The sequence below is a fragment of the Bos mutus genome, chromosome 24 (genome assembly GCF_027580195.1).
Source record: "Bos mutus isolate GX-2022 chromosome 24, NWIPB_WYAK_1.1, whole genome shotgun sequence".
NCBI lineage: Eukaryota > Metazoa > Chordata > Mammalia > Artiodactyla > Bovidae > Bos > Bos mutus.
In genome coordinates, this window is record NC_091640.1 from 945,658 (window position 1) to 967,267 (window position 21,610).

At 58.2% G+C, this 21,610-nt stretch overlaps 1 protein-coding gene across 3 annotated transcripts in view; it reads right to left on the reverse strand.

Annotated features, from left to right (window-relative positions):
- The window catches only part of NFATC1 (nuclear factor of activated T cells 1), an 88,756-nt gene that overhangs the window by 61,986 nt on the left and 5,160 nt on the right, over positions 1-21,610 (reverse strand). For all 3 annotated transcript variants that reach the window (XM_070361843.1, XM_070361844.1, XM_070361845.1), the window contains exons 2-3: positions 12,358-13,429; positions 2,402-2,561 (exon numbers count right to left, since the gene is read on the reverse strand). In XM_070361843.1, the coding sequence (XP_070217944.1) occupies positions 2,402-2,561; positions 12,358-13,429 (1,232 nt within the window). The remainder of the gene's footprint in view (positions 1-2,401; positions 2,562-12,357; positions 13,430-21,610) is intronic.

Consider the following 21,610-nt stretch of genomic DNA (forward strand, 5'->3'; position numbering starts at 1 on the left):
CCTGGCGTCTCAGCAGCGCCCAGTCCGCACGAGGCTCCCTGCCCTACAGGACAGCACCCCTGGCCGACAGAACCTATGAGGGAGGGGGCATTCGGCTGTTACTTCTCCATTGCTTTATTTTCACTTCTCTGTACTTAACAGCTATTTCCTCGCCTCTGTAACGTAACGTCTTTTCCATTCAGCGATGCACTTTCTTCCAGTGGAAGCCGAAGCAGGAGGGGCCGTAAACACTATGTTTATGCCACTGGGCTAAATGCAGGCACTGCTGACCTGCCTCCGCCCGGGAGGACCTGAAACGCCATGGCCTGGGCACTGATGGGGCCCCTGCTGTGCTTCTAAGTCAAGCCACCAACCAAGTGGGTACTGATTGGCAACGAGTGTGTGGCTGTGAACATCGCCCCAACATCATCCCGCAGACTCCAGGCCCTGATTGCTGCGTTGGTGGACGGCCACTTGTCCCTGCACCCTCCTGCCCTCGCCAGCTTTATTTTTATTTATCTAAATGGAGTAGAATACAAACAAGGAGTGCCTGCTGTCTCCCCTTCCGGCCTGCACCATTCCCTAAATGACAGGGCTGGGAGCTCGGGTCACAGTGGGGGCGTAGACAGGGGTGGGGGACTTTGAGGCCTGCCGCTCTTGGGGACAAGATGGCAAATGTGTGTCCGGTAGGACTGTCACAGGTCACAGCGCAGGGCCCGGCGGGTCGTGTCACACGTGTGACTGAATGCTGCCGTCCACAAGGACAGCCCACCTGGGAGCTCAGGTTTATCTCCGGGGCTGGAGAACGGTGGCAAGGCGGGTGAGGCCTGAGCACTAGCTCAGCATGCTGGCCTGTAGCCAAGCAAGCTGGCCCCCCAAGGTGTGTGCAGGGGAGTGGTGCCCAGAGCCCACCCCACTCCCAGCCTCCTCCACCACGCTGCCCTGGCCCTGACATCCTGTGGCAGGTGCCTGCTCCTCCATTCCCAGCTGACAAGTGGCGAGTCCCAGCCAGCGCCCCAATGTCGGACCCAGGGCCCAGCTCCGACCCCAGTGGGGTGGGCAGGCCAGAGAACACGCATCTTAAAGGGGCACGGCGAGGATGACCCTGCAGGTCAGGGACCACATTTTGGGAGCCACTGCCTCCAAGGGTCCCAGGCTTCAGAGAGGAAAGCAGAGTCTTTAGAATCAGCCTCTGAAAACTCCAAACCGGAGCGGAACCCGTGCAGACAGACCTAGCTTGGGACGAATCTGAACGTGGCCCAAGGTGACCTCTACTGATGGCTGCTCGGGGACAGGGACCGTGACCACATCTGGGGAGCAGCCCTGGGAGGCGGGAATGTGGGCAGGGAAGGGACGCCTGGGGGCTGGGGGATGGTTCCGAGCAGGGGGCGGGCAGAGGGGCTCTGTACCCGCGGGGCTGGGGGCAGGCAGAGGGCCCTCAGATTGGGTTCTGACTCTCCCCAGGGCAGAAGGCCTCCGCCTGTCCTCACGCAGGGTGCAAGGTGCCCAGCACGTGGTCTGGCTGTGCAGCGCCCGTGGCAGGAATCAGGGACGAAGGGCCACACGGCCGGACGAGAGACCGAGGGGGATTCTGAGCAGAAGCTTCTCCGTGGCTCGACCAGCCCCGGACGTTCATTCTTACAGATTGTTACAGAAAGGTCCTGGAAAATGGAGCACTCTTATTTCAAAGCTATTTTTATTCTCTTTAAGATCTTCCTACTCCAGAACACCTTGAAGTGACAGAGCACCAGGGTCAAGTCTGTTAAGAGCCTAGTCTAGGTGGCAGCCCCAGCCCACGCTGCCCACTGGCCACAGAGCACCTCCTTGGGCACGCTGTCTCTCCTTGGCTTCTGTTGCCCATCCTTTCTGAGTCAGGCATGCTCAGGGACCCACGGGGGTACGGGGCAGCGTCCCTCTGGACAAAGCAGCTGCCTGGCTGTGCCCAGGTCCCTGTAGCCCCCACCAGGAGTCACAAGCAAAAGCTAGAGCCATTTGCCCTCCTTGGTGAAAAAACACTTGCCAGCAACACCATCCAGGGGGTCCTCCTAGCTCCCCCAGGCCCAGGCTGGTCACCCCAACACCACTGTCCATGGAGCCCTCCCAACGCTCCCAGGCCTACAGTGGTCACCCCATGGTCTCCGGGGTATCGCCTGCCCCCTGCCCCCGCAGCAGCTCGCTGAAGAGAAGCCTCCTCCCCACATTACAGCCATACAGGGGCTGCAGGCAGTGCACCCTCAATCTGCCTGTCTGTACCGAGCAGACTGGGACTCAACTGGGCATAAAATATTCAGCTAAACTGGCTGAGAGGTGAAGATTTTTTTAAGAACACAGAAAGAGCTGTTGGCTGTCGCCGCAGAGTGGCCTCTGGGCTGAACTGGCACCTCCCTGAGCAGGGCCAGGCCTGGTTGGAGTGGAGAGGTACCTGCACGCTGGGGTGGCCCCCGGCTGATGCCTTCACGGCCCCGCGGCTGCCCTCCGTCTCGTAGTGGGCACGGTGGTGGGACTTGGGCTGCACCTCGATCCTCAGCTCGTAGGGTCCTGAGTGTGACGGCAGCTGCCAGTCGAGAGCCGGCAGGGACGGGCTGAAATGGACACACGGAGCGTTAGAGGCATGGACGGCTCCCCGCGCCCACGGACCCGGCCTGAGACAGACGGGCGGCGTGTCCTTCCGGCTGGGTCTGAAACTCCCATCGGTGAGGTCATTGTCCTCACATGAGCAGCAGTTAAAGCTGCAGAGCCTATGGCCAGCTAATTGTGACGGACACCCAGACCTTCTCAGCTCCTCACGACGAGGTTCCTGAACACAATGCAAACCTCTTCCACATTTGACCCTAAATATTTTCCTTCCTTCATGAAAGGCTTAAAAATTATTTAACCTCCCCAATAAGGTAGATCTTTTAAAAATCACAGCTCTATCAGCCTGACCTGAGAAGTGGGCAGGCTGGTTCCCATTTCCTCTGCCCACAAACCAGCTGTGAGCACACCTGACACATGGGGGGCGCCTGATAAGGCAATGGGTTTGCAGCAACCTCGCCATGTCCATGATCCACAGCAGCCAAGACCCGCAGAACCAAGGGAGCAGCAGGCAGGTTTGCGAGAGGAGCAGGGAGAGATCAGACCACAGAACCTCTGGTCCCCCGGGGCAGTGGTACCAGGCCCACATGAGGAGACCATGTCTCCATTCAGAACATGCAGTGTACTAATCTGTTCCCTTATACATACTGTCCATCTAGGTGAAAAGACTGTCCTTTGCTGTGAACAGAAGAGAAACAGATGAAAAACAGGTAGAAGTTAGGTTCATCTGACTCCCAGGAAATCAAAACAGAAAGAGACTGAGAGACAGACAGAGAAGTGGAGGAGGATTGAAAGGTCCACTCCTCACCATCCACAGAGGAACAGACAGAGAAGTGGAGGAGGACCGAAAGGTCCACTCCTCACCATCCAGAGGGCAAGGCCCCAGAGCCGCTCGGCATTGAGTACAGCCGAAAACAGGCTTGGGGAATAACTTGTTCCTGAGTCACTGGCAGAGCCAGCAACACGGCTGCATGCAGTTTAAAGTTAGAATGGCTCACAAAATAAATACTGTCACACACAGACAATTAAAATTATTGTTTGAGGTTGGAAATTTTCAGCATGAATCTGGCAGCTCCACAAAACTGTAAATGTACCTCTGATTCAGGGAAAAGGCCTCAGCCTGGAAGAAACATTCTGAGATGTGCCTGCTGCGCCATCCTAACCCCTCGCGGCCCTGCCGCCAAAGCACCTTCCTCGGCTACCCCCGACCCGGAGCGGAGCCCCCGCACGACCCTGAGCGCCTGGAGGTTCTCTTGTGCCTCAGCCCTGCCTGCTGAGCATGATGGATGACATCAAACTCACCTCCAGCCTGATCTGATTTCTTAAAAGATCACACTCGATGCAATGAAGAAAATGGTTAAATTCACATCTGACACCCAGCTGATCCAGCTGACCCATGCAAACAGGAGCTGTCTTACGTTCTCCACACACACAGACGCGTGTGTCTTACGATCAACCAAACAGACTGCCTCCACAATTGGGTGCGCGTCTCTAAGTATTTCCGTATAAAAGGGATGCTGTTGTGTTCAGTAGTCAAGTCGTGTCTGGCTCTGAGACCCCATGGACTGCAGCACGCCAGGCCTCCCTATCCCTCACCATCTCCCAGATTTTGCCCAAGTTCACGTGCACTGAGTCAGTGATGCCATCCAACCACCTCATCCTCTTTAAAAAAACCAGAGTATCACATCTATTTTATTTTGTTGATATATCCCTTTTATATGTTTTTGCCTTTTTATACAGATATAAAAGGGCTTCCCAGGTGGCTCAGATGGTAAAGAATCTACCTGTGATGCAGGAGACCTGGGCTCCATCCCTGGATCAGGAAGATCCCCTGGAGAAGGGCATGGCAACCCACTCCGGTATTCTTGCCTGGAGAATTCCATGGGCAGAGGAGCCTGGCGGGCTACAATCCATGGGGTCACAAGAGTCAGACAAGATTGAGTGACTAAACCACCACCACTGTAGACACCGAAGAGGTGCACATCCAGCGTGAGACCCCGGCAGCCTTGCTGGTCATGTCCCTGGCACAGACCCACAGCCTCCATCACAGAGCACGACCCCTCGGGGCTCCTGATGCCTCCTGGGGGTCTGGCCCCTGCACGGGGCCTGCTGGCTGTAATCTGGGCCAAGCCTCATAGGGAAGGGCACTCGAGGTAGCATCTTCTTACAACACTAACGGGCACCCCAGAGGTGGTGACATACACATAAACACCTGAACCCCCAGGGGTAACATCCACCAAAGTGTCCGGGGCTTCCAAGTGTCCCCTGACATCTGACATGCGTCTGCCTACAGGCAACGAGGGACTCCAGGCCCAGGACTGGGACCTGCCAAGCCCCTCCAGCTGAGCGCGGGGGAAACGATGGTTCATGTACCTGAGCAGACCGGGAGGCGTGGAGCCGGACTCCGACGGCCTCGGGGAAACCACGGGTCAGGGGGTCTGAACACTCGCTGGGTGACACCAAGGGATTATTTAAATCACACATTAGTGTCTAGTGTGATGTCGACTGGTGCCACAATTCGTGTCTAAACCTGACCCCGTCTCTGGAAGACGCACACTGAACATCACTGGAAAGGTCACGCAAGGTGGGCGTGGGCGGGGGCAGGCAGGTGGACTGCGAGTTCCTCCGTCTGTTAGGGGTGGGTGTGGACACCGTGACGAGTCTCCGACGCTGCACAGGGTTGTTTTTCTGTGACACAAACTGAAAGAGCAAATCTAAGAAACACACCCTCGAGTTTCCACGGTGATCTTCCAGGCCGGAACCAGCAGGCACTCAAGTTCCTTTTGGTTTACTGACATTAAAAAATATGCCACAGGGAACACTGTTAGCTGTAAACCCCCCAAGCCACCCTCCTTTCCACCTTCCTGCTCTCACCCCATGAGCTCGGTGACTATTCCCTCGTCCAGCTTCACCTGAGCCTGGGCCCCCCGAACCTCCTCCCACAGAAAGGCCATGTCCACTCACGACTGAGAACAGCTCCCACTGAACGGCTGCCCACGTGCCCCACGCCAGGAGCCACGGACGAGCCTCAGGGAGCCCTGTGCTGTGAAGTTCTCCTTCCTGTAGACACCTGGGGTTGGTGGGGGGGAGCTGCTATTCCAAGCAGATGATTTGGGTACAGTCCTTTCAGTGTTGAATTTTTGAGAGCTAAAGCCCATAATGGACCTATCACTTAGAAGAAAACTGCAAAGGTTTTAGAACTCAGCTGTTTCTAAAAGAGCTGAAGATACAAACTCTGAACTTGGCAGGGTTCAAATCTACCCGAAGGAGACCAGACCTAGAGGGGAAGGCCGTCACCCCAAGCTTGAAAGAAACGCGTTTTCCCAGGGTCGCAGCCAAGGGAAGGGCTGCTTGACTTACTTGCTTTGATTTGACTTTTTCCCTTTAATTTTAAAAAAGGTCATGGGCTCAGTTCCCATGAACTTTAATGAAGCAGAGTCTTTGGGCTCCCAGAGCGCTCTGGGCCGAGGCCGGGCCGGGACCACACACCTCGCCAAAGGCCAACCCACCCCCCGCCCCCGGCAGAGTCCAGGCAAGAAAGCTGCTCCCACTGAGAGGTCACCTTCCTGGAGGGCTGCTGGGCAAGGCTGATCTCTCCGTGGTGACCCTCACTGGTTCTCGGGGCCCAGGGAACCACCCTCAGGGAGGCGCTTGGGGTCAACCACGGGAAGGCCCGAGTCTAGAGCTGGCCGGGCTCTTCTGATGGGCCTGGAAGGGATGCAACAGGGGCCGTTCAGACAGGAGCTCTCACCTGGGTCTCAGGACACTGTGAGCTGTCACCCCCGACTGTCGGGACGGCCTCCTCTGCACTGAGGGGACCTAGGGACAGGACAGGCCGAGGGGGCTGGCGGCCTGGAGGACGCTGGAGAAGTGCTTTTACCGGGGTATCAGTGGGTGGATGGGGGGCGAGGGGCAGAGCTGGGCAGTAACGTACAGGGGGGCCAATGACCCACGTATCCCCTGCCTGTCCTCGGGGTGCCACACACAGAGCACCCTGACCCTGAGATTCTGCGGCCAGCCACCTGTCCTAAGGCCCAAGCTCCCCCAGGAGGCTCTGCCCAGGTCACACTGGCCCGGACCCCTCCTGAGTGCCAGCTCGGTCCCCAGAGTCCCCGACGTGTCCCTGTGCCCATGGGAGGGGGGCTCAGATGAGGTTGAGCCCCTAGGGGGTGCTGGCGGGTGGAGGCCACCTGCTCGTCCTCCACACAGCCTGAGCAGGGCCGTCCACCTCAACGGGCCATGGAAACGGCGTGGCCGGAGTGACAAGCGCCGGGGCAGGGCGCAGCACTAACCAGCGCTTCCGTGCGCCTGTGGCGGGGTGGGGTGCCTGCACTCAGCCCGCTAACCGACCTGGACGCAAAGCCTCTGGGCGGTTACTTTCTTCACCAAAAACCAGCTCGAGGCTGGGTGTGAAGCCCCAGCTTCCAGGAGGTTATTTTAGAAGCATTTATTCAAAAAGCAAACCCCATCACGACACATACATTTTTGCTCATGAACCCAAGGAACAGTTGTCAGCGAAGGCCCGTTAATGTCCACAGAGGGCCTCATCTTAAATGTGACTAAGTTTCACCCTCCGCAGGATGGGCCCCATGTCTCCCTGGCTGCCTAACCCAGGTGCACTGCAGGTGCCTGAGGCCCTGAGTCCCCTGCACTCTCTTCAGAGGAAAACGTCTGGACAGAAAGAGTTCTCTTTTCTCTGTGGTCACTGGTGCATGCTGTCACTGGACACTTCCTCCCGGTCAGGTTCCTACCAGTTTGGGAAACTCAAGACTGGAGACCCCCGAGTGCAGCCCAGCCCCACACGCATGCCATGGCCAGCTGGGTCAGAGCAAGAACAGGCCGGGAGCTGTCCAGTCTCAAAAGCAAAACTCTTTGAGCACTTGGATTATCCACAAAATCAACCAGCACGGATCTCAAGGCTCAACTTGAAAATCAGTGTATAAAGCCACAAAGACTCAAACTGATCCTCTCCAGGAATGCAAAAGTCCTTGAGATCCTCGTTCTCCTTTTCACAGCTAATAATACCAGACATTCATAGGATAACATCCAATAAAGCAATCGGGGGCTTCCCTGGTGGTCCAGTGATACAGAATCCACTGTGCAACGCAGGAGACATAGGCTCGATCCCTGGTCCAAGAAGATCCCACGTGCCACGGAGCAGTTAAGCCCGCGCACCACAGCTACTGTGCCTGTGCGCCTGGAGCCTTGCTCTGCATCGAGAGAGGCCAGTACAAGAAGCCCGAGAGCCCAACCAGACAGGAGACCCCGCTCGCCGCAACTAGAGAAAGCCCGTGCACAGGATCAAAAGCCCAGCACGGCCAAAACACAAAATAAATAAATCTTTGAAAAAAAAAAAAAAGAGCAGTCAGGCCCACATCCTCCACCTGAATCTCGAGGAAAGACTGAAAGGTGCAGAGAAGCCTCTGCCGCAAACCTGCAGATCTCAGCTGAACCCTCAAGGCTACGCCTTCCCGCCGGAAGTCAGCGCTTAGGCCGCTGTGTCCAGGGTCCACGGTGGACTCTGAGGAGCCAGGAGAGCCTGCTCCATGGGTAGCTGGGCACTAGGCCTCTGAGACTATCTACTCCTGCAGCAAGCAAGCATGATCTGCAGAAATCGCAGCCCAGGCCCGACTCTGGACACCGAGTTCACCTGCAGACGCCTCTGCACAGCTGAGGCCACAGTTAGCCTCTGGGCTCCTGAGGCCTCAGTCTGCCGGCCTCCCACCTCCCCGAGCAGCCACCAACACCCTGCAAGCAGGACATGGACTTTGTAGAGAGATCCCAGCCCTCGACACCACCAGAGCCCCCCACCTAGCAGGCAAATGCATCACGACTCCTGGGAGCAGGGCCCAGCCAGGGGGCTGCCACTCATGGCCTGAGTCCAGCTCTACCTGTTACCAGCGGGGCCTGAACAGTGGCCCGGGTACTGGGCCCTGGTCCTGTAAGCACTGGGGGGGACGGATGGAGACCACTCCACTCACTGGTTTCTTTCTAAAGCTTACTGTCAGCGGCTTCCTTTTATTGGAAGGGTGTAAATTTTTTTTTGTCCCTGCCTCACGTGGGATCTTAGTTCCTGGACCAGGGATTGAACCTGCGGCCCTTGCAGTGGACATGCCAAGTCTTAACCACAAGACCACCAGGGGTGTCCCTGCTGAGCTTCCTTTTGTGACCTCCAGATGACGAGCTCCTCGGCCAGGTCAGAAAAGGGAAAATAACCCAGAAGCGATGTGTCCAAGACCTCGGGTGGGCTGGCCCGATGCAAACTATCTGAGTGCAGACGGCTGGGGCCAGGGCAGTCATTCCAGTGGAATGATGTGTGGTCAGATTTGTTACCAGCATACAGTTTTATTTAATCTTTTTCCAAATTAGGGTAAACTCTGAAATATTCATATAACTTAAAGATGCAGTCAATCAATTGTAGCTTCATCAGGCTTCTGGGAGCTAAGACCTGGGCACAGCACGAAGGTCACAGATATCATTAAAGTCATCAATTGTACCCAAAACCTAGAAGAAACTGTGTCTGAAACACATTGACTGGGAAGTGCAGCCCCTTGGGTCGCTGAACCCAGAACAAGCAGTGGGGTCATCACATGCCCGCACCCCTCAGAAAGTTGACCCCACAGTGGGGGCTCTCCTGGGCCCAGTGGTTATGACTCCGCACTTCCACAGCTAGGGGCGCAGGGCTGGTCTGGGAACTAAGACGCCCCAAGCCTCAGGACATGGCTAACAAAGAAATAAGTCAGTAATGCTCAGACCACAAAGCAAAGTTTCGTCTGCAGTGATTTAATTCAACGCTGCTGCTGTCAGAAACGGCATGTCTCAAAACACTCTGCCTTCCCAGACCAGCTCCTTCCAGTCCTTTCCTCACATAACCCTGCCCCTTGAAGGCACATCCAGAGATTCTGCCGGGCACAGAGACAGCACTGAGACGTCAGAAGTCAGGCCTCTCCACAAGCCCATTCCAAAGGAAGAACGAGCTCCCTGAACGCATGCAGGCCCTGGGTAAGGACGACACCCTTGCCAGGGCAGGAGTTCCAGTACATTTTCTTGAACCGACACAGGCTTACGCTTGAGCATCTCCGGGACAATGACAGCCCCTTGAAGCCACCAGCGGGAGTCAATCCACAGCCATCTCTGCCCTCTCTGCCACGGTCAGGGGCAGCATCGCTGTCAGCGCCGTGGGAGGACCTGCTTATTCTCATCCAAGGACAGGCGCGGGGAGTCCTCCCTGGAGAGGCCCCCCCGTGGCCTGGCTAAAGCCATTGGACAGACAGCCTTCAGATGGGTCACTTGTGACTCCTCTGCGTCTCTCAAGCTTCAGGAGCAGAGCACCGTTCTCTGAGGCTCTACATCAAAACTCTTCTTTAAAAGCTACGAACTTCTGTCCAACAACTCTGTTGATTCCACAAACACAACCCCTTCTGTGGCAGGAACTGGGAATCATCTTTGACCCCGTGAGACTGTCGGAAGGTTCCACGCAGAACAGAGGGCCGCGTGTGCTGGGAGCGGTGATCCCATGGACTCCACATTCCTCGGGAAGAGACCCACGCCGCACACGTCTCATTAAAAAGTTCCTCTCGCTGGCAGGATAGTCGTGGATGTGCCCAGAGGGGCTGCCTGCTCCCACGGGGGTGGCAATGGATCTGTCCTGATAAACTGCCCATCCCAGACCTCGGAGCCTGTCAGCACCGGGCGCCCGGCCGTGCAGCCCGAGACCCACTGACACCTGATGCCAGCCCCCTCCCTCCACCGGTCCCCAGGCACGTGCAGCAGCGTCCAAGGGCAGGAAGTGTGGTCACCACCCCCCAGGGCAACGGCCTGACCTCTCCCTTCTCCAGCTGGCCCCTGGCACCCGTGGACAGGATCACAAGGAAAACACTGCCAGGGACCAGGAAACATATTTTGATGTGGGACCAAAACAGTGGGAAAAGCTGACTTCAAGCCCGGGAGGAAGTGTGGGGCTTGTTGGCGCGAGCTCACAGGAGTGCTGGGGGACCCCACCTGAGGGGGCCTGGACCGGGAGATAGAGCGGGGCACTCAGCCCGCGGAGCAGCCCCCTGAGCAGAAACGGGGCAGCCCTGGTGCTTTCCATCACTGACAACCCCCAGAACCACGCATGTTCCCATGGGCACCCCAGCACTGGGGCTCGAGAAAGCCGCCCCGTCCATCTGGGGTCACAGGCTGAGCTGCTCCCCACAGAGGCTCCAGGGTGGAGTCCTAACTCCAGGACGGCAGCAGACCCCCGCGCCTGCAGGCTCAGTCTTTACAGGGGCCGTCAAGTTAGGGTGAGCCCCCAAAGCGGTCGCATCCAATGACGGCAGGAGGAGCCAAACGGCTGGACCGTGGGCTCCAAGCCCCAGACTGTGAGGAAGGAACGTCTGCTGTTTAAACCGCCCCGTCAGTGGGGCTGGGTCCTAGCGGCTCCTGGAGATACGGGCTCATGGTCTCCTTGCAAGCCCTTAGGACCTTCAAGCCAACGTCACCACGCGAGTTCACTGAAGCCTCGTTCTAAACTGGAGAAGGGTGCTTTGATGTATTCTTCCTTTATATAATTATAAAACTTTTATAATAATTATAAAGAGAGCGTGAATAAAAATTCTTACATTTTAAAATGCCTCCAAATGTATTTTTTTAAACTCTCACATTCATGAATGAAATCCACGTTCCGGGATACATCTGTTTTGATAGTAACTCTGGAAACGCCAGCTTTTTGAACTCTATGTGCATGCACCCTGAAGCCTGTCAAGACCCGTCACGGCCCCCTTGCCCCCTGGCTCTCGACTGCTACCCACGCCGGCGGAAAGGAAGCGTTCAGCTTTAGAAACTCACATTGCTTTTTTGCCACAAGCTTCTGTAAAGGTTTGGCACCAAGAACTAAACTGTCCACTTACAGCTCTAACTACATCTTTAGTTTAGAAAAAAGGACGGTTCTGAAGAGAACACAGAAAGCTCTGTAACAAATAACACCCTGATTCACTCTCCTCAAGGTCTGGACAGGACAGCTGGAAGCCACGGGGCCAACACGCAGTCCTGCCTCCAGAAGCAAACAGGAGCAGCAACAAGCCTCGAACACTGAATCCACAGGCAGAAGCCTCTTCCTGGGAGGCAGCCACAGCCCTTGGCAGAGCACGGGCCTCCAGGGAGGGCCTGTGCGCATGGCCGACACCTGACCAGAGTCCCGGGGCAGAAAGCACTCTGCTAGGGGTCATTAGTGGTCCACCTGCTGGGAAAGCTGTTTAGTTAAAAATAAAAGCCCCGGGCTGAGTGAGGGGACCCAATGGAGCAGAAGCAGCAGCCCCAACACCGTTAAAAAGAAAAATCAACAGCCCAAGATGCAACTAGCAGCTCGGAGGAGCTGGGGCTCCTGCCAGGCGGCGGTCTCTGGGGAGGGGCACCGAGTCGCTCCCAAGCCGGCACGGCTGGTGCGGGCGCGCGGGCTGCTCCGGGGAATTGTGAGCAGGGCCCCATCTGCGCCGACTGTGCAGTGACAGCAATTAGGTGCGAGCAGGGGAGGCGAAAACAGAGACAGGAGCTGCGCCTGGCTTTACAGGGAGCAAAACAAAAACCCAGCCCACGTGTTAGTAAGCCCCAAGACGGCAGACAATGTGCCCGAAGGTCCCCCCAGCGCTGGAGAACACAGCCTCGTCTGGGCACCGGCCTAAGAAGGACAGAACGCGTGAAGATGAGCTCTCTGGCGCTCAGCCAACGTGACCAGGTCCTGAGAAAGGGAGATTGGACACAGACGCAGGCTGGAGAAGGCAGAGGGATGCCGGGAGGCTGCAGCCCCGCCCGCGCGCCGCTCACCTGGTGTAGGACGCGGGGGACCGCGGCCGGGCCCACGGGTACGGGTGCTGCGGCACCGACAGGTACTGGTCGCAGAAAGCGCCCTTGCGGATGTGCTGGAAGGCCGCGAACTCCTCGGGCTGGAAGTCAGGCGTGGGCGGCGTGGTCCCCAGGTCCTCGCCCGCCGGCTCCACCTTGAGCGCCACCGCGGGCGAGTGGTCCAGCGTGGTCTTGCGGGCCTTGACCGGGACGCCGTCACCCAGGTCCAGGCTGCTGTCGGTGCTCAGGGCGTTGATGGCGGCCACGATGGCCGAGCTGGTGTACTGTGTGGTGTTGCCCAGCCAGGTGTCGTCGGTGACGCTGACCCGCGGCGAGCCCTGCGGGGACGGCGTGGGCGAGGGGTGCGGGGAGCAGGACAGCTGCCGGCCGTTGAGCCCGTACTTGCGCTTGTTGCAGGGGGACGAGGGCCTGGACGTGCGGGCCCCCAGCCAGCTTTCCTCGGTGACGCTGGTGCGGGGGGAGGTGGAGGGCGAGTGCCGTGGGGACCCGAGCAGGCCGCAGGCCCCCAGGCCACGGGCGAAGCCCTCCTCGGGGTCTGTGGTCTTGGGGGACACGCAGGGGGACTGCCAGGGGGACGTCTGCGGAGACGCGTATGGGTACGAGAAGCTGGACTCGTAGGACGAGGCCTCAGAGTTGCAGCTTCGGGAGGACAGGCTGCTGGCGGGGCTCAGGCAGGAGGGGTCACGGTAGGCCTCCAGGCTGGGCAGGTTCAGCGTGGCCGTGGATGGGGACCGCTTGGGGAGGACGTCCTCCACATCCACCTCATGCAGGAACTGGCTGCTGTTGTGGTGCAGCCCAAGGTAGGAGGTGATCTCGATGCGCGGGCTCTCCAGGGCCGGAGCCCCGTTGGGCCGGATGCCGCCGGATGACAGGAAGTAGCCTGAGGGCCCGCTGTCCACTGCCCCGCCATAGCCCACGGCGGAGACGCCCGTGGCCGAGCTCTGCAGGTCGTGGCATGGAGCAGGCAGCGAGGGGTGAGCCGCAGAGAGGGGCAGGCCCGCACCCAGGCCGGGGGCGGCGTAGCCGTAGTGCTCTGGAGGGAAGAGGGAGATGGTGAGGGCCTGGGCTGGGGGTGTGGGGCCCCCCACCTCCGACCCCAACCCCACAGGCCACTGAGATGGGCCCCCCACCCCCGACCCCGTAGGCCACTGAGATGACCCCGCTGCTCGCCCGCCCTGGCCTTGCCCTCAGGGCCCCCGCCCCTCTGGCCCTCCTCTCTCCACTCCAGCCGTGGCCTCACACTCGGTCACACGCCCAATGGGGTTTCCGTCTGCCCACACTCCTTCCTCAAGAGCCGCACGCGGGGCCCCTTTTTTCTGCTTCTACTCAAACACTGCCTCCCCCAACCACCCTATCCCAATCCCAACCCCCCAGCCCAACACGCATGCCACGCTCCCCCACTTTATCTCCCCCACATAACGTTGATCATCCATCATATTTTCCACTAGAGGAAACCACGGGTTTCAGGATGGGGGTGTCAGAGCCATCCCAGTGCGCTCTGTGGTCCACTCCTGTTTCCAGTCCAAATGGTGCTGATTTGTTCAATGAACAGATGGACAGGGTTTAGACCCGGGGTATCAGACCCTGGGACCGGGACGTTTAAGGACGTTGTAACAGACTGATCACCAGAGACAAAGCACTGAGATGAGCACACAGACTCCGGGGCCTCTCACGCAACCTCTGACAGTGACTCGGGGCCCAGGAATCCTTTCAAAAGAAAGAGAAGCAGAGGGTATCGATGTACAGCCATGATTTGGCTCTTTTTAATTATAACCTCAGTAAAATATGTATAAAAAATCATTACTAGTGTAATTAGTCATTTTTAGCAGCAAACCACACGCCTGGATTTCCGATTTGAACAGACGGTTCATAACTGCTGGTTCCTCATGACCGCAGCCTGGAGCCGAGTCTCCCAAGGTCTCTGAATAATGGAGCCACTTGAGGAAACCCTACACCACCTCCCCGGCTCAGCACACCGGCCCCAGAGACGCTTCATCCAGCCTCCAGGCTTCTGAACCTGCCTGGACAAACCCTAGAGCTCGGGGGCCTCGAAGTGCAGGCTCAAACACCACGGATTTACCAACAACAACGGGTCTAGCTTCCCAAATCGGGGGAGATCTATTTCCATTCTCACTTATTTCAAAAGAAGCCTGCGACCACCCTCTGGTAACCCAGGCCCTTACCATCCCTGCTAGTGAGGAGCTCCGGCTTTTATACTCTGAAATACCGTCCCATAAAACACTGTTCTCAGCTGCCCCTCAACAGGGCAGGCCGGGAGAGCACGCAGGCCTGCCCCGCCCCCGGGTCTCGCAGGCAGCCTATCTTTCGGGAAGAAGGCGTCCAGATGCTCAGAGTCGCTGCTGGAATCTAAACAGCCCCGGAGCGAGGCTGAGAGGGACGAGAGCGGGAAACTGCAGCTGAGGGAATTGAAGCTCCAGGGGGCGGGGGGAGGAGGTGGGGGCGGGGGTAAGCGGATCTGCAGACACCCCCAACCCACCCTGCCAGCCCTGTCGTCCCCACCCCCACCCACCCCCATGCTCCTGAGGGGGATGGAGGGACCCTCCTGGGGCTGCCAGGCGAAGCTGCCCTCAACGTCCTCACACCAACACCCGCAGTCTCACTGACACTTCAACACAAAAACCATGGTGAGAATCAGATTACCATCTTTGTAAAAATCTCCAGGAAGTTAACAACCCTGCAAAGGCACATCCAGAAGAGACGGTCAAGACTTCTGAGAAGCAGCTGGCCCGGGGGCTGCAGGTCAGGCCGCTGAGGCCCTGGAAGACCCACCCACCCTGCAGGGAGCCCTCAGGACAGGTGTGGACACACCCACCTCAGCCTGGGCCGGCGGAGGCCCTGGACACAGAGGGGCCCGGGCAGCAGGTAGGGGCCCCTCCCACAGGAGGCCTCGGGGCCCCTTCGAGGGTCTGACCCTCAGGGCAAAACTGACTGGACAGCGGCGTCAGCCAGAATCCTCGTTACTACGGGAGCCTAAGCACGTCTCTGTGCTTCTTCCCAAAGGCGTCCAGCAGACGCACCAGGCAGGACCAAGGGCCCCTTCTGGCCACCGCGAGGTGCACACCCCGTGGACGTCCCAGCCTCGTGCACAGACCTCCAATTTGGAAGGTCCCCTTCACCGTGGCCCAACTCTCCAGACCATTCTGACCAGAGCTGCTCGTTCAGAAAACAAACAACTGTTCCCAGCGCTGGCGAGGCTTCAGGTAAGAAGTCAGACATCAACCAGTCCAATCAAAAGCAGGCCGGCCAGCCAGGCTGGAGTGTCGAGCAGTACCACCTGGACAGTGAGATGTGATGAGGACCGTGATCAACGTGCAGAATATTAACAAATCGTGTTACCCACACACACGGCACGGATTTCTCAACACGTGGCTGTGCCATGTTCGGTGTGTCCCCAGACCACGGGTGAGTCACGAAGGCGCCTCGGAGGTCATCGAGGACCGGCTTCCTCCCAGGCGGGTCCTCTCGACCGCCAGCGCAGCACCTGGCTCCATCTCAGGGGGTGGGGTCGCCCACCCTGGCCCCTGCCCCCCGCCCACACACGGGCCCCTCTGCCAGCGTGGTGGTCACACGGTGCCCGGAAGCAGAGGGACAGGCCAGCCTGGCCCAGCACTGTGGGGGCCCCTCCCCGGGGGCAGCAGCTGCTAGGCAAACGTGCTCCAGCGCCTCCATGACGTCCGTCCTGGAGGCGGCCCTGTCCGGGTGGCCAGGACACCACGCAGGCTACCAGGTGGGCGTGGCCCCCAGGCCTGGCTGCCCCAGGAGGAGTGACCGTGCCCCAGACCAGACCCCTCGCTCTGGGGCCACCGTGGCTCACAGCGCTCTTGTCCCTGTGCAGCACACAGACTGCAGCACTCAGCGAAGAAGGGACTTCGTTTTAAAGAATGAGGCCAACTCCAGGAGGGGAGCCCAAGCAGGAGGCTGATGGGCAGCGCACACAGAGCGCAAACCAGGCGCCGCGGGCTGGCAGGCCATTTCCAGCTCCCAGAGCCCGCGGGGCCTTGACGGGGTCCAGGGAACAGATCCCATGCTTCCCGCTCAGCCAAACAGTATGACGCAAATCTGTCCTTTATTTTAGGACTTACAGCTGATCCGACCCCTGAACTACCATTTGTTGGCAGGAAGGTAATTTCAAGAATTCGAAGAAAAATCCTACAGTTAGCAGAGCGAGTCCTGGCCCCACGACCACCTGCCCGCAGGACTCCGCCACGGCCCGTGGTCCTAGGGGAGACTGGAGCAAGGGTCAGACCCCTAGAGGCTCCAAGGAGGGCCACTGTTTAACCCAGGTCTGTAGAGAACCATGGATCAATGAGGAAAAGAAAGGCATGAGGCTTTTAGAACACAAACAAGACCCCCTATGCACAAGTTTTCCTTAATTAAATAAATTATGAAGCGAAACTCCTAAGTGCCTAAACTTTGTTCTGAGCTCAGCCGGAGCCTGGGACGAAGACCTCCCCTGCAGGACGAAACGCCCACAGGTTGCTGCCAGCCGCCTGGGCCTGCCCGCCCTGGGGGGCATCTCCCCGCTCCCCCTGCCCCACTCCCACCCAATTTGGGCTTATTTCCCACCTGAACTGTATTCAAATCTGAGTTATTTAACTATCCAAAGGGATTACATTTACATGGGGTGGAAATATTTTCAGCGAATTTCTTAAAATCCTGAGATGCCCAGGCTGATTCACGTCACGTCAGGCAGCACCAAAGGGCTCAGCACCCACGATATGCACTTTCTGCCGCTGCCTCCAGAGCCTGGCCGCCCGCCAAGGAGGGTCATTAACTCACAGCGCAGGAGTCTAGGCGAATACCAGGGAGAGCCTATTCAAGAAGCCTTAACGTAACGGACATTCATAAAACCGTGCCTCATCTCTGAAGACAGATGCGGCCTCGCCTCCAGGGCAGACCCCGTCCTCCTGGTGGACACAGAGCTGGATGCCAGTGTGAAGCCAGGGGACAATGCATAGCTCCTGGCCCGTCCAGCCCCCACAGCGAGCTCCACCCACAGCACGTCCCAGACCAGCGTGGGGAGGAGTGTTTCCTCTCATTCTGGAAAACCACTCATTCCAGAACCACTCAGTCGTGCTAGGTCTGAACAACCGGTACTCTGCCTGCAGTGCAGGAGACCCTGGTTCAATCCCTGGGTCGGGAACATCCCCTGGAGAGAGAACAGCAACCCATGCCAGTATTCTTGCCCGGAGAATCCCATGGACAGAGGAGCCTGGCCAGCTTCTGTCCCCGGGGTCGCAGAGTCAGACACGTTTGAGCAACTAACACTTCACTGAACGATCAACAAAAAAGTTGCCGGGTGTACCTCCACTATGGCCAACTGCGTCCCCGCAGGCTCCTGACCGCTCGGACCCTCCCTGCCAGTGAGGTCAGGACCCCTCGCCCTTCCTGGGGAGCAGCAGGCACGCAGACGCACTGCCGGCCGCGCTCGCCCACACCCACCGTGGCTGCATCGTCACAGCACCTCGCCCCCTTGTCGGTCACAGACCCTGAGAGGCAACACGACACGCGACTTTTGTTTTTCATTTTAAGGAACATCCCCTTCAGCATTTGCTGGGGCTGAACCGCAGGACACGAAGCTAGAAATAGAACTGGAAGCAGCCTGGCAGCCAGGCCAGGCCTCCCGACGCCTTGCCAGGCCTCCTCTCCCGGGTGGCGGGCGCGGCCCCACAGGGCTAGATTATAGCTTCGCAGGTAGTGGAGACAAAACAAAGCAAAACAAAGCCACTCCTCGCCAGGACCTTTCTGTGGGGAGCCGCTGACTGAGCAGGGGCGGCCAGGCCCCCGGGTGACGGACAGACACAGCTTTGAGGGCCAGTCCGCCACCTGCAAGGCAGACGTTTCCAGAGGCAGAGCAGCCGGCCGTCTCAGCCTCCCGAGGCCCACGGCTCCGAAGCCCAGCCTCGCGCCTCAGGTCTTTCCCCTCCAGGCCCCCCGTCTAAGGGGCCAAGACATCCCCAGGCCGACTCGCCCCGGCTGCTTCCTTCGACAAACTCCACGGGAAGAGTAAAACATCCTCCGGACAAAGACCCCGGTGGTGGAGTGTCTCTGGAAGTCTGAGCAAACCGAGGGCTTGGGCCTGCCGGCTGGAGGCGCAAGTGTGGCCCTCGGCCTGCGTGGCCCCGGGTTGGCTGGCACGCTGGGTTCTGGGCCCGAGGCCCGGAGGGCCGCGAGCGAGCAGAACACGTGGGCCTCTGGGGTCTCCAGGCCACCACCATCACTGAGAGGGCACTTTGAATAAAAACTCCAAGTCTTCCTTTTCTCAGGAAACGTCCCCTTTCACGCAAGAATCTTGAGCCCCCAACCGGCACGGTGAGGGACCCGCCCCCAGGCCGCCAGGAGGCCCCGCCCATTTCCTCCTGCGTTGCCAGGGTGACAGCCCCAGCTGGGCGGCCAAAATAACTTAGAAAACAGGAGCCCGGGGCGGGAAGCAGGGCCACGCCCGCCCGGCCCACAGCAGAGCAGCTATTTCCTGAGACCCAGAGGGAAGTTGCAGCAGGAAGCCCCCCCAGGAGGGAAGCCCCCAGCCATCCTCCTTCCCCAGAGGGGCCAGGGCAGCCCCTGTTGGGCAAACAACACCCTGCCCAGACCAGGGCGGGTTATTTTTAAAACTCTGCTTGCTTTCTTTCTTCCAACAAATGGTGACTGACTATCTGCACCTGCCAAGCTCTCTGCACATAAGGAACCCCAGCACCCAGGCCTCCTCGAACGCGGGGGTGTCACGCACTCTAGAGCAAGAGGTGGCGTGAGCGACAGGTGACAGGTGAGAAGATGCCACTCTCACTCAGAATGGTGAGGGTGAGGGGCCCTGTGGTCAGGCAAGGCCGAATCCTTTTGAGAAAGTGCCCATTCTGGGCTGAGTATAATCGCCTCCCAAGCTCTGTCACCTCGCTTCACAATCAACTTCAGAGTTGGTCAGTCATTCACTTATTTCTGTCCAAGTTCATCCCTGAAATAATGTGAAGTCATTTCTGTCACCCATTAAGAGCTGAAGAATTTAATATAACAATGTAACCATTAACTTAATAATTACAATGTAATGTTAGTAATTAATAAGAACAAGAAGAATGTACTTTATTCATAGCTTCCGAAACTTAGAAGCAACCAAGATGTCCATCGGTAAGTGAATGGATAAACTGTGATCCATCCAGACAAAAGATGTTATTCAGCACTAGAGCCATCAAGTCAGGAAGAGGCCTGGAGGAGACGCAAGTTGAGTGTCACTTGAGTGAAAGGAGCCAATCTGAAAAGGCTGCATCCTCTGCGTCCAGCGTCCCAACTGCAGGACGCTCTGGAAAAACTAGGGACACAGTGACCAGGTCAGTGGTCGGGGACCGAGGAGGCAGGGATGAACAGGGGCGGGGCAGTGAAAGCGCTCTGAATGACCCCACTATGGTGGACATGTGTCGTTACACATTCATCCAAACCCACAGGATTAAACACCCAGAGGGAACATTATGTAAACTACAGACTTTGGATGATGATGTGTCCATGTAGGTTCATTGACTGTAACAACCGTCCCATCTAGGGGAGATGTCAATGGTTGGGGGGCTGTGCCTGTGGGTGCAGGGGGTACACAGGAAATCTCGATACCTTCCTCTCAATTCTGCTGTAAACCTAAAACCTGCTCTAAGATAGTCGTAATAAAAAGTATGAGTGTCTCTCACATAGATAGATAAAAAGGGATGCTTTCTTCTAATGCCATGACAAAGTGAAGGCACCACCTCGTCTCTGCCCAGAGCTCCCTCCAGCTGCCTGACGTCCCTCCACCAAGGCCCGGTATCCCAGAGGCCTTCCTGCAGGAGGCTTTCCTGGGACTGTGGTCCCTGGAGGCTGGGGTGGGTGGGGGTATACACTTGGCAACGATGCTGAAGGAGCACCTTGAGAATTTTGCTCAGTTTGCTGTCACGGGAGCAGACATGCACAGAGACCGAGGGGGCTGTGAGGCCTTCCCCCCACTCCAGGGGACTCCCAAGCACGGGCCTCTGCTCTGACCAGGCCTGCCTTCTGGGGCGGCAGAGCCTGAGGACACCGGATGTGCGTGGCACTCCGTCCTCACCCGGCTTTCACACCCTGGAGTGGTCAGGGGAGCAGTTCACACATCAGGCCTCTCGTCAGATACATCTGCTAAGAAGACTGGAAAGGGGGCTGGATACCAAGGGAGAAAGTATGCTAGTGGAAACAGCCCAGACAGCCCAGCCAGGACCTGCGTCCAGACAGCCAAACCCAAGCGAGTACAGAAGGCCTGTGGGGCCCATTTCTCCACCTCGAGCCTCACATCTGTTCAGAAAACTGCCACGCTCTCCCACCCTCGCCTGCCTTGGCTCCCACCCACCCAAAGGCCTGGGGACCCACAGCCCAGAAGAGGAAAAGGGAGGCCATCCAGGGAGGACTGATTCAGGCCACATTGGCCTGGTTGGAACATTTGTTTTTTAAAAAAACGAGCAGGACGCTGCAGTTTTAAAAGAAGGGTGGTGAATGATACGGAAAATATTATACAGTCATTGCAGAGCTGGGTACCCAACGGTGCCAAGCTGCTGGGCTCAGCTTCACCACTTCCCCGCCACGTGGGCAGGGCCAGAGAGAGTGTCCTGCAGACAAACAAGAAAGGAGGCTGACAGGGGACACAAGAGACAGGTGGGGGGCCAGGCTGCAGGGAGGGGCTCCGGGCGCCCTCCACTTGGGGCGGCCTCCAGCTCAGGCCCAGTCTTCCTGCAAAACTGGGTGACTGCTCAACGTCTCATTCCTATTGGAGAGCACGCACCCAGTCCCGGGGGCTGGAGGATTCCTGCATCAGCTGCTTGTTTAAGTAGAACCTTTATTTTTGACAGAGAAGAGAAAATGAAAGAAAGAAAAGGCCGGGGAACTCGGTGGTCGCGGGGCCTGAAGGCTGGTTCCCCTGGGACTTTTCTTGGTGGGGCGGGAGGTTTTAGCGCTGAGGGCACAAGGAGCCTGGAGGGCAGACGTAGGGGCTCCTGGCCCCCGCCCCGCGGGACGTCCACGTCCGGGGCCTGGCGCCCTGTCCCCTGGCAGGAACAGTACCCACCGCGCCCTAAAGAGGAGGCCCCTCCAGCGGGACGGCGCCCGGAGCCTAGCCCATTTGGCAAGGCGACCCTACGACCCCAGAGGGCCTCCCCCGCCGCCCCGCTCGCCCCTCAGCTTGGACCTGTTTTCTGCCCGGGTGCCGCGGAGG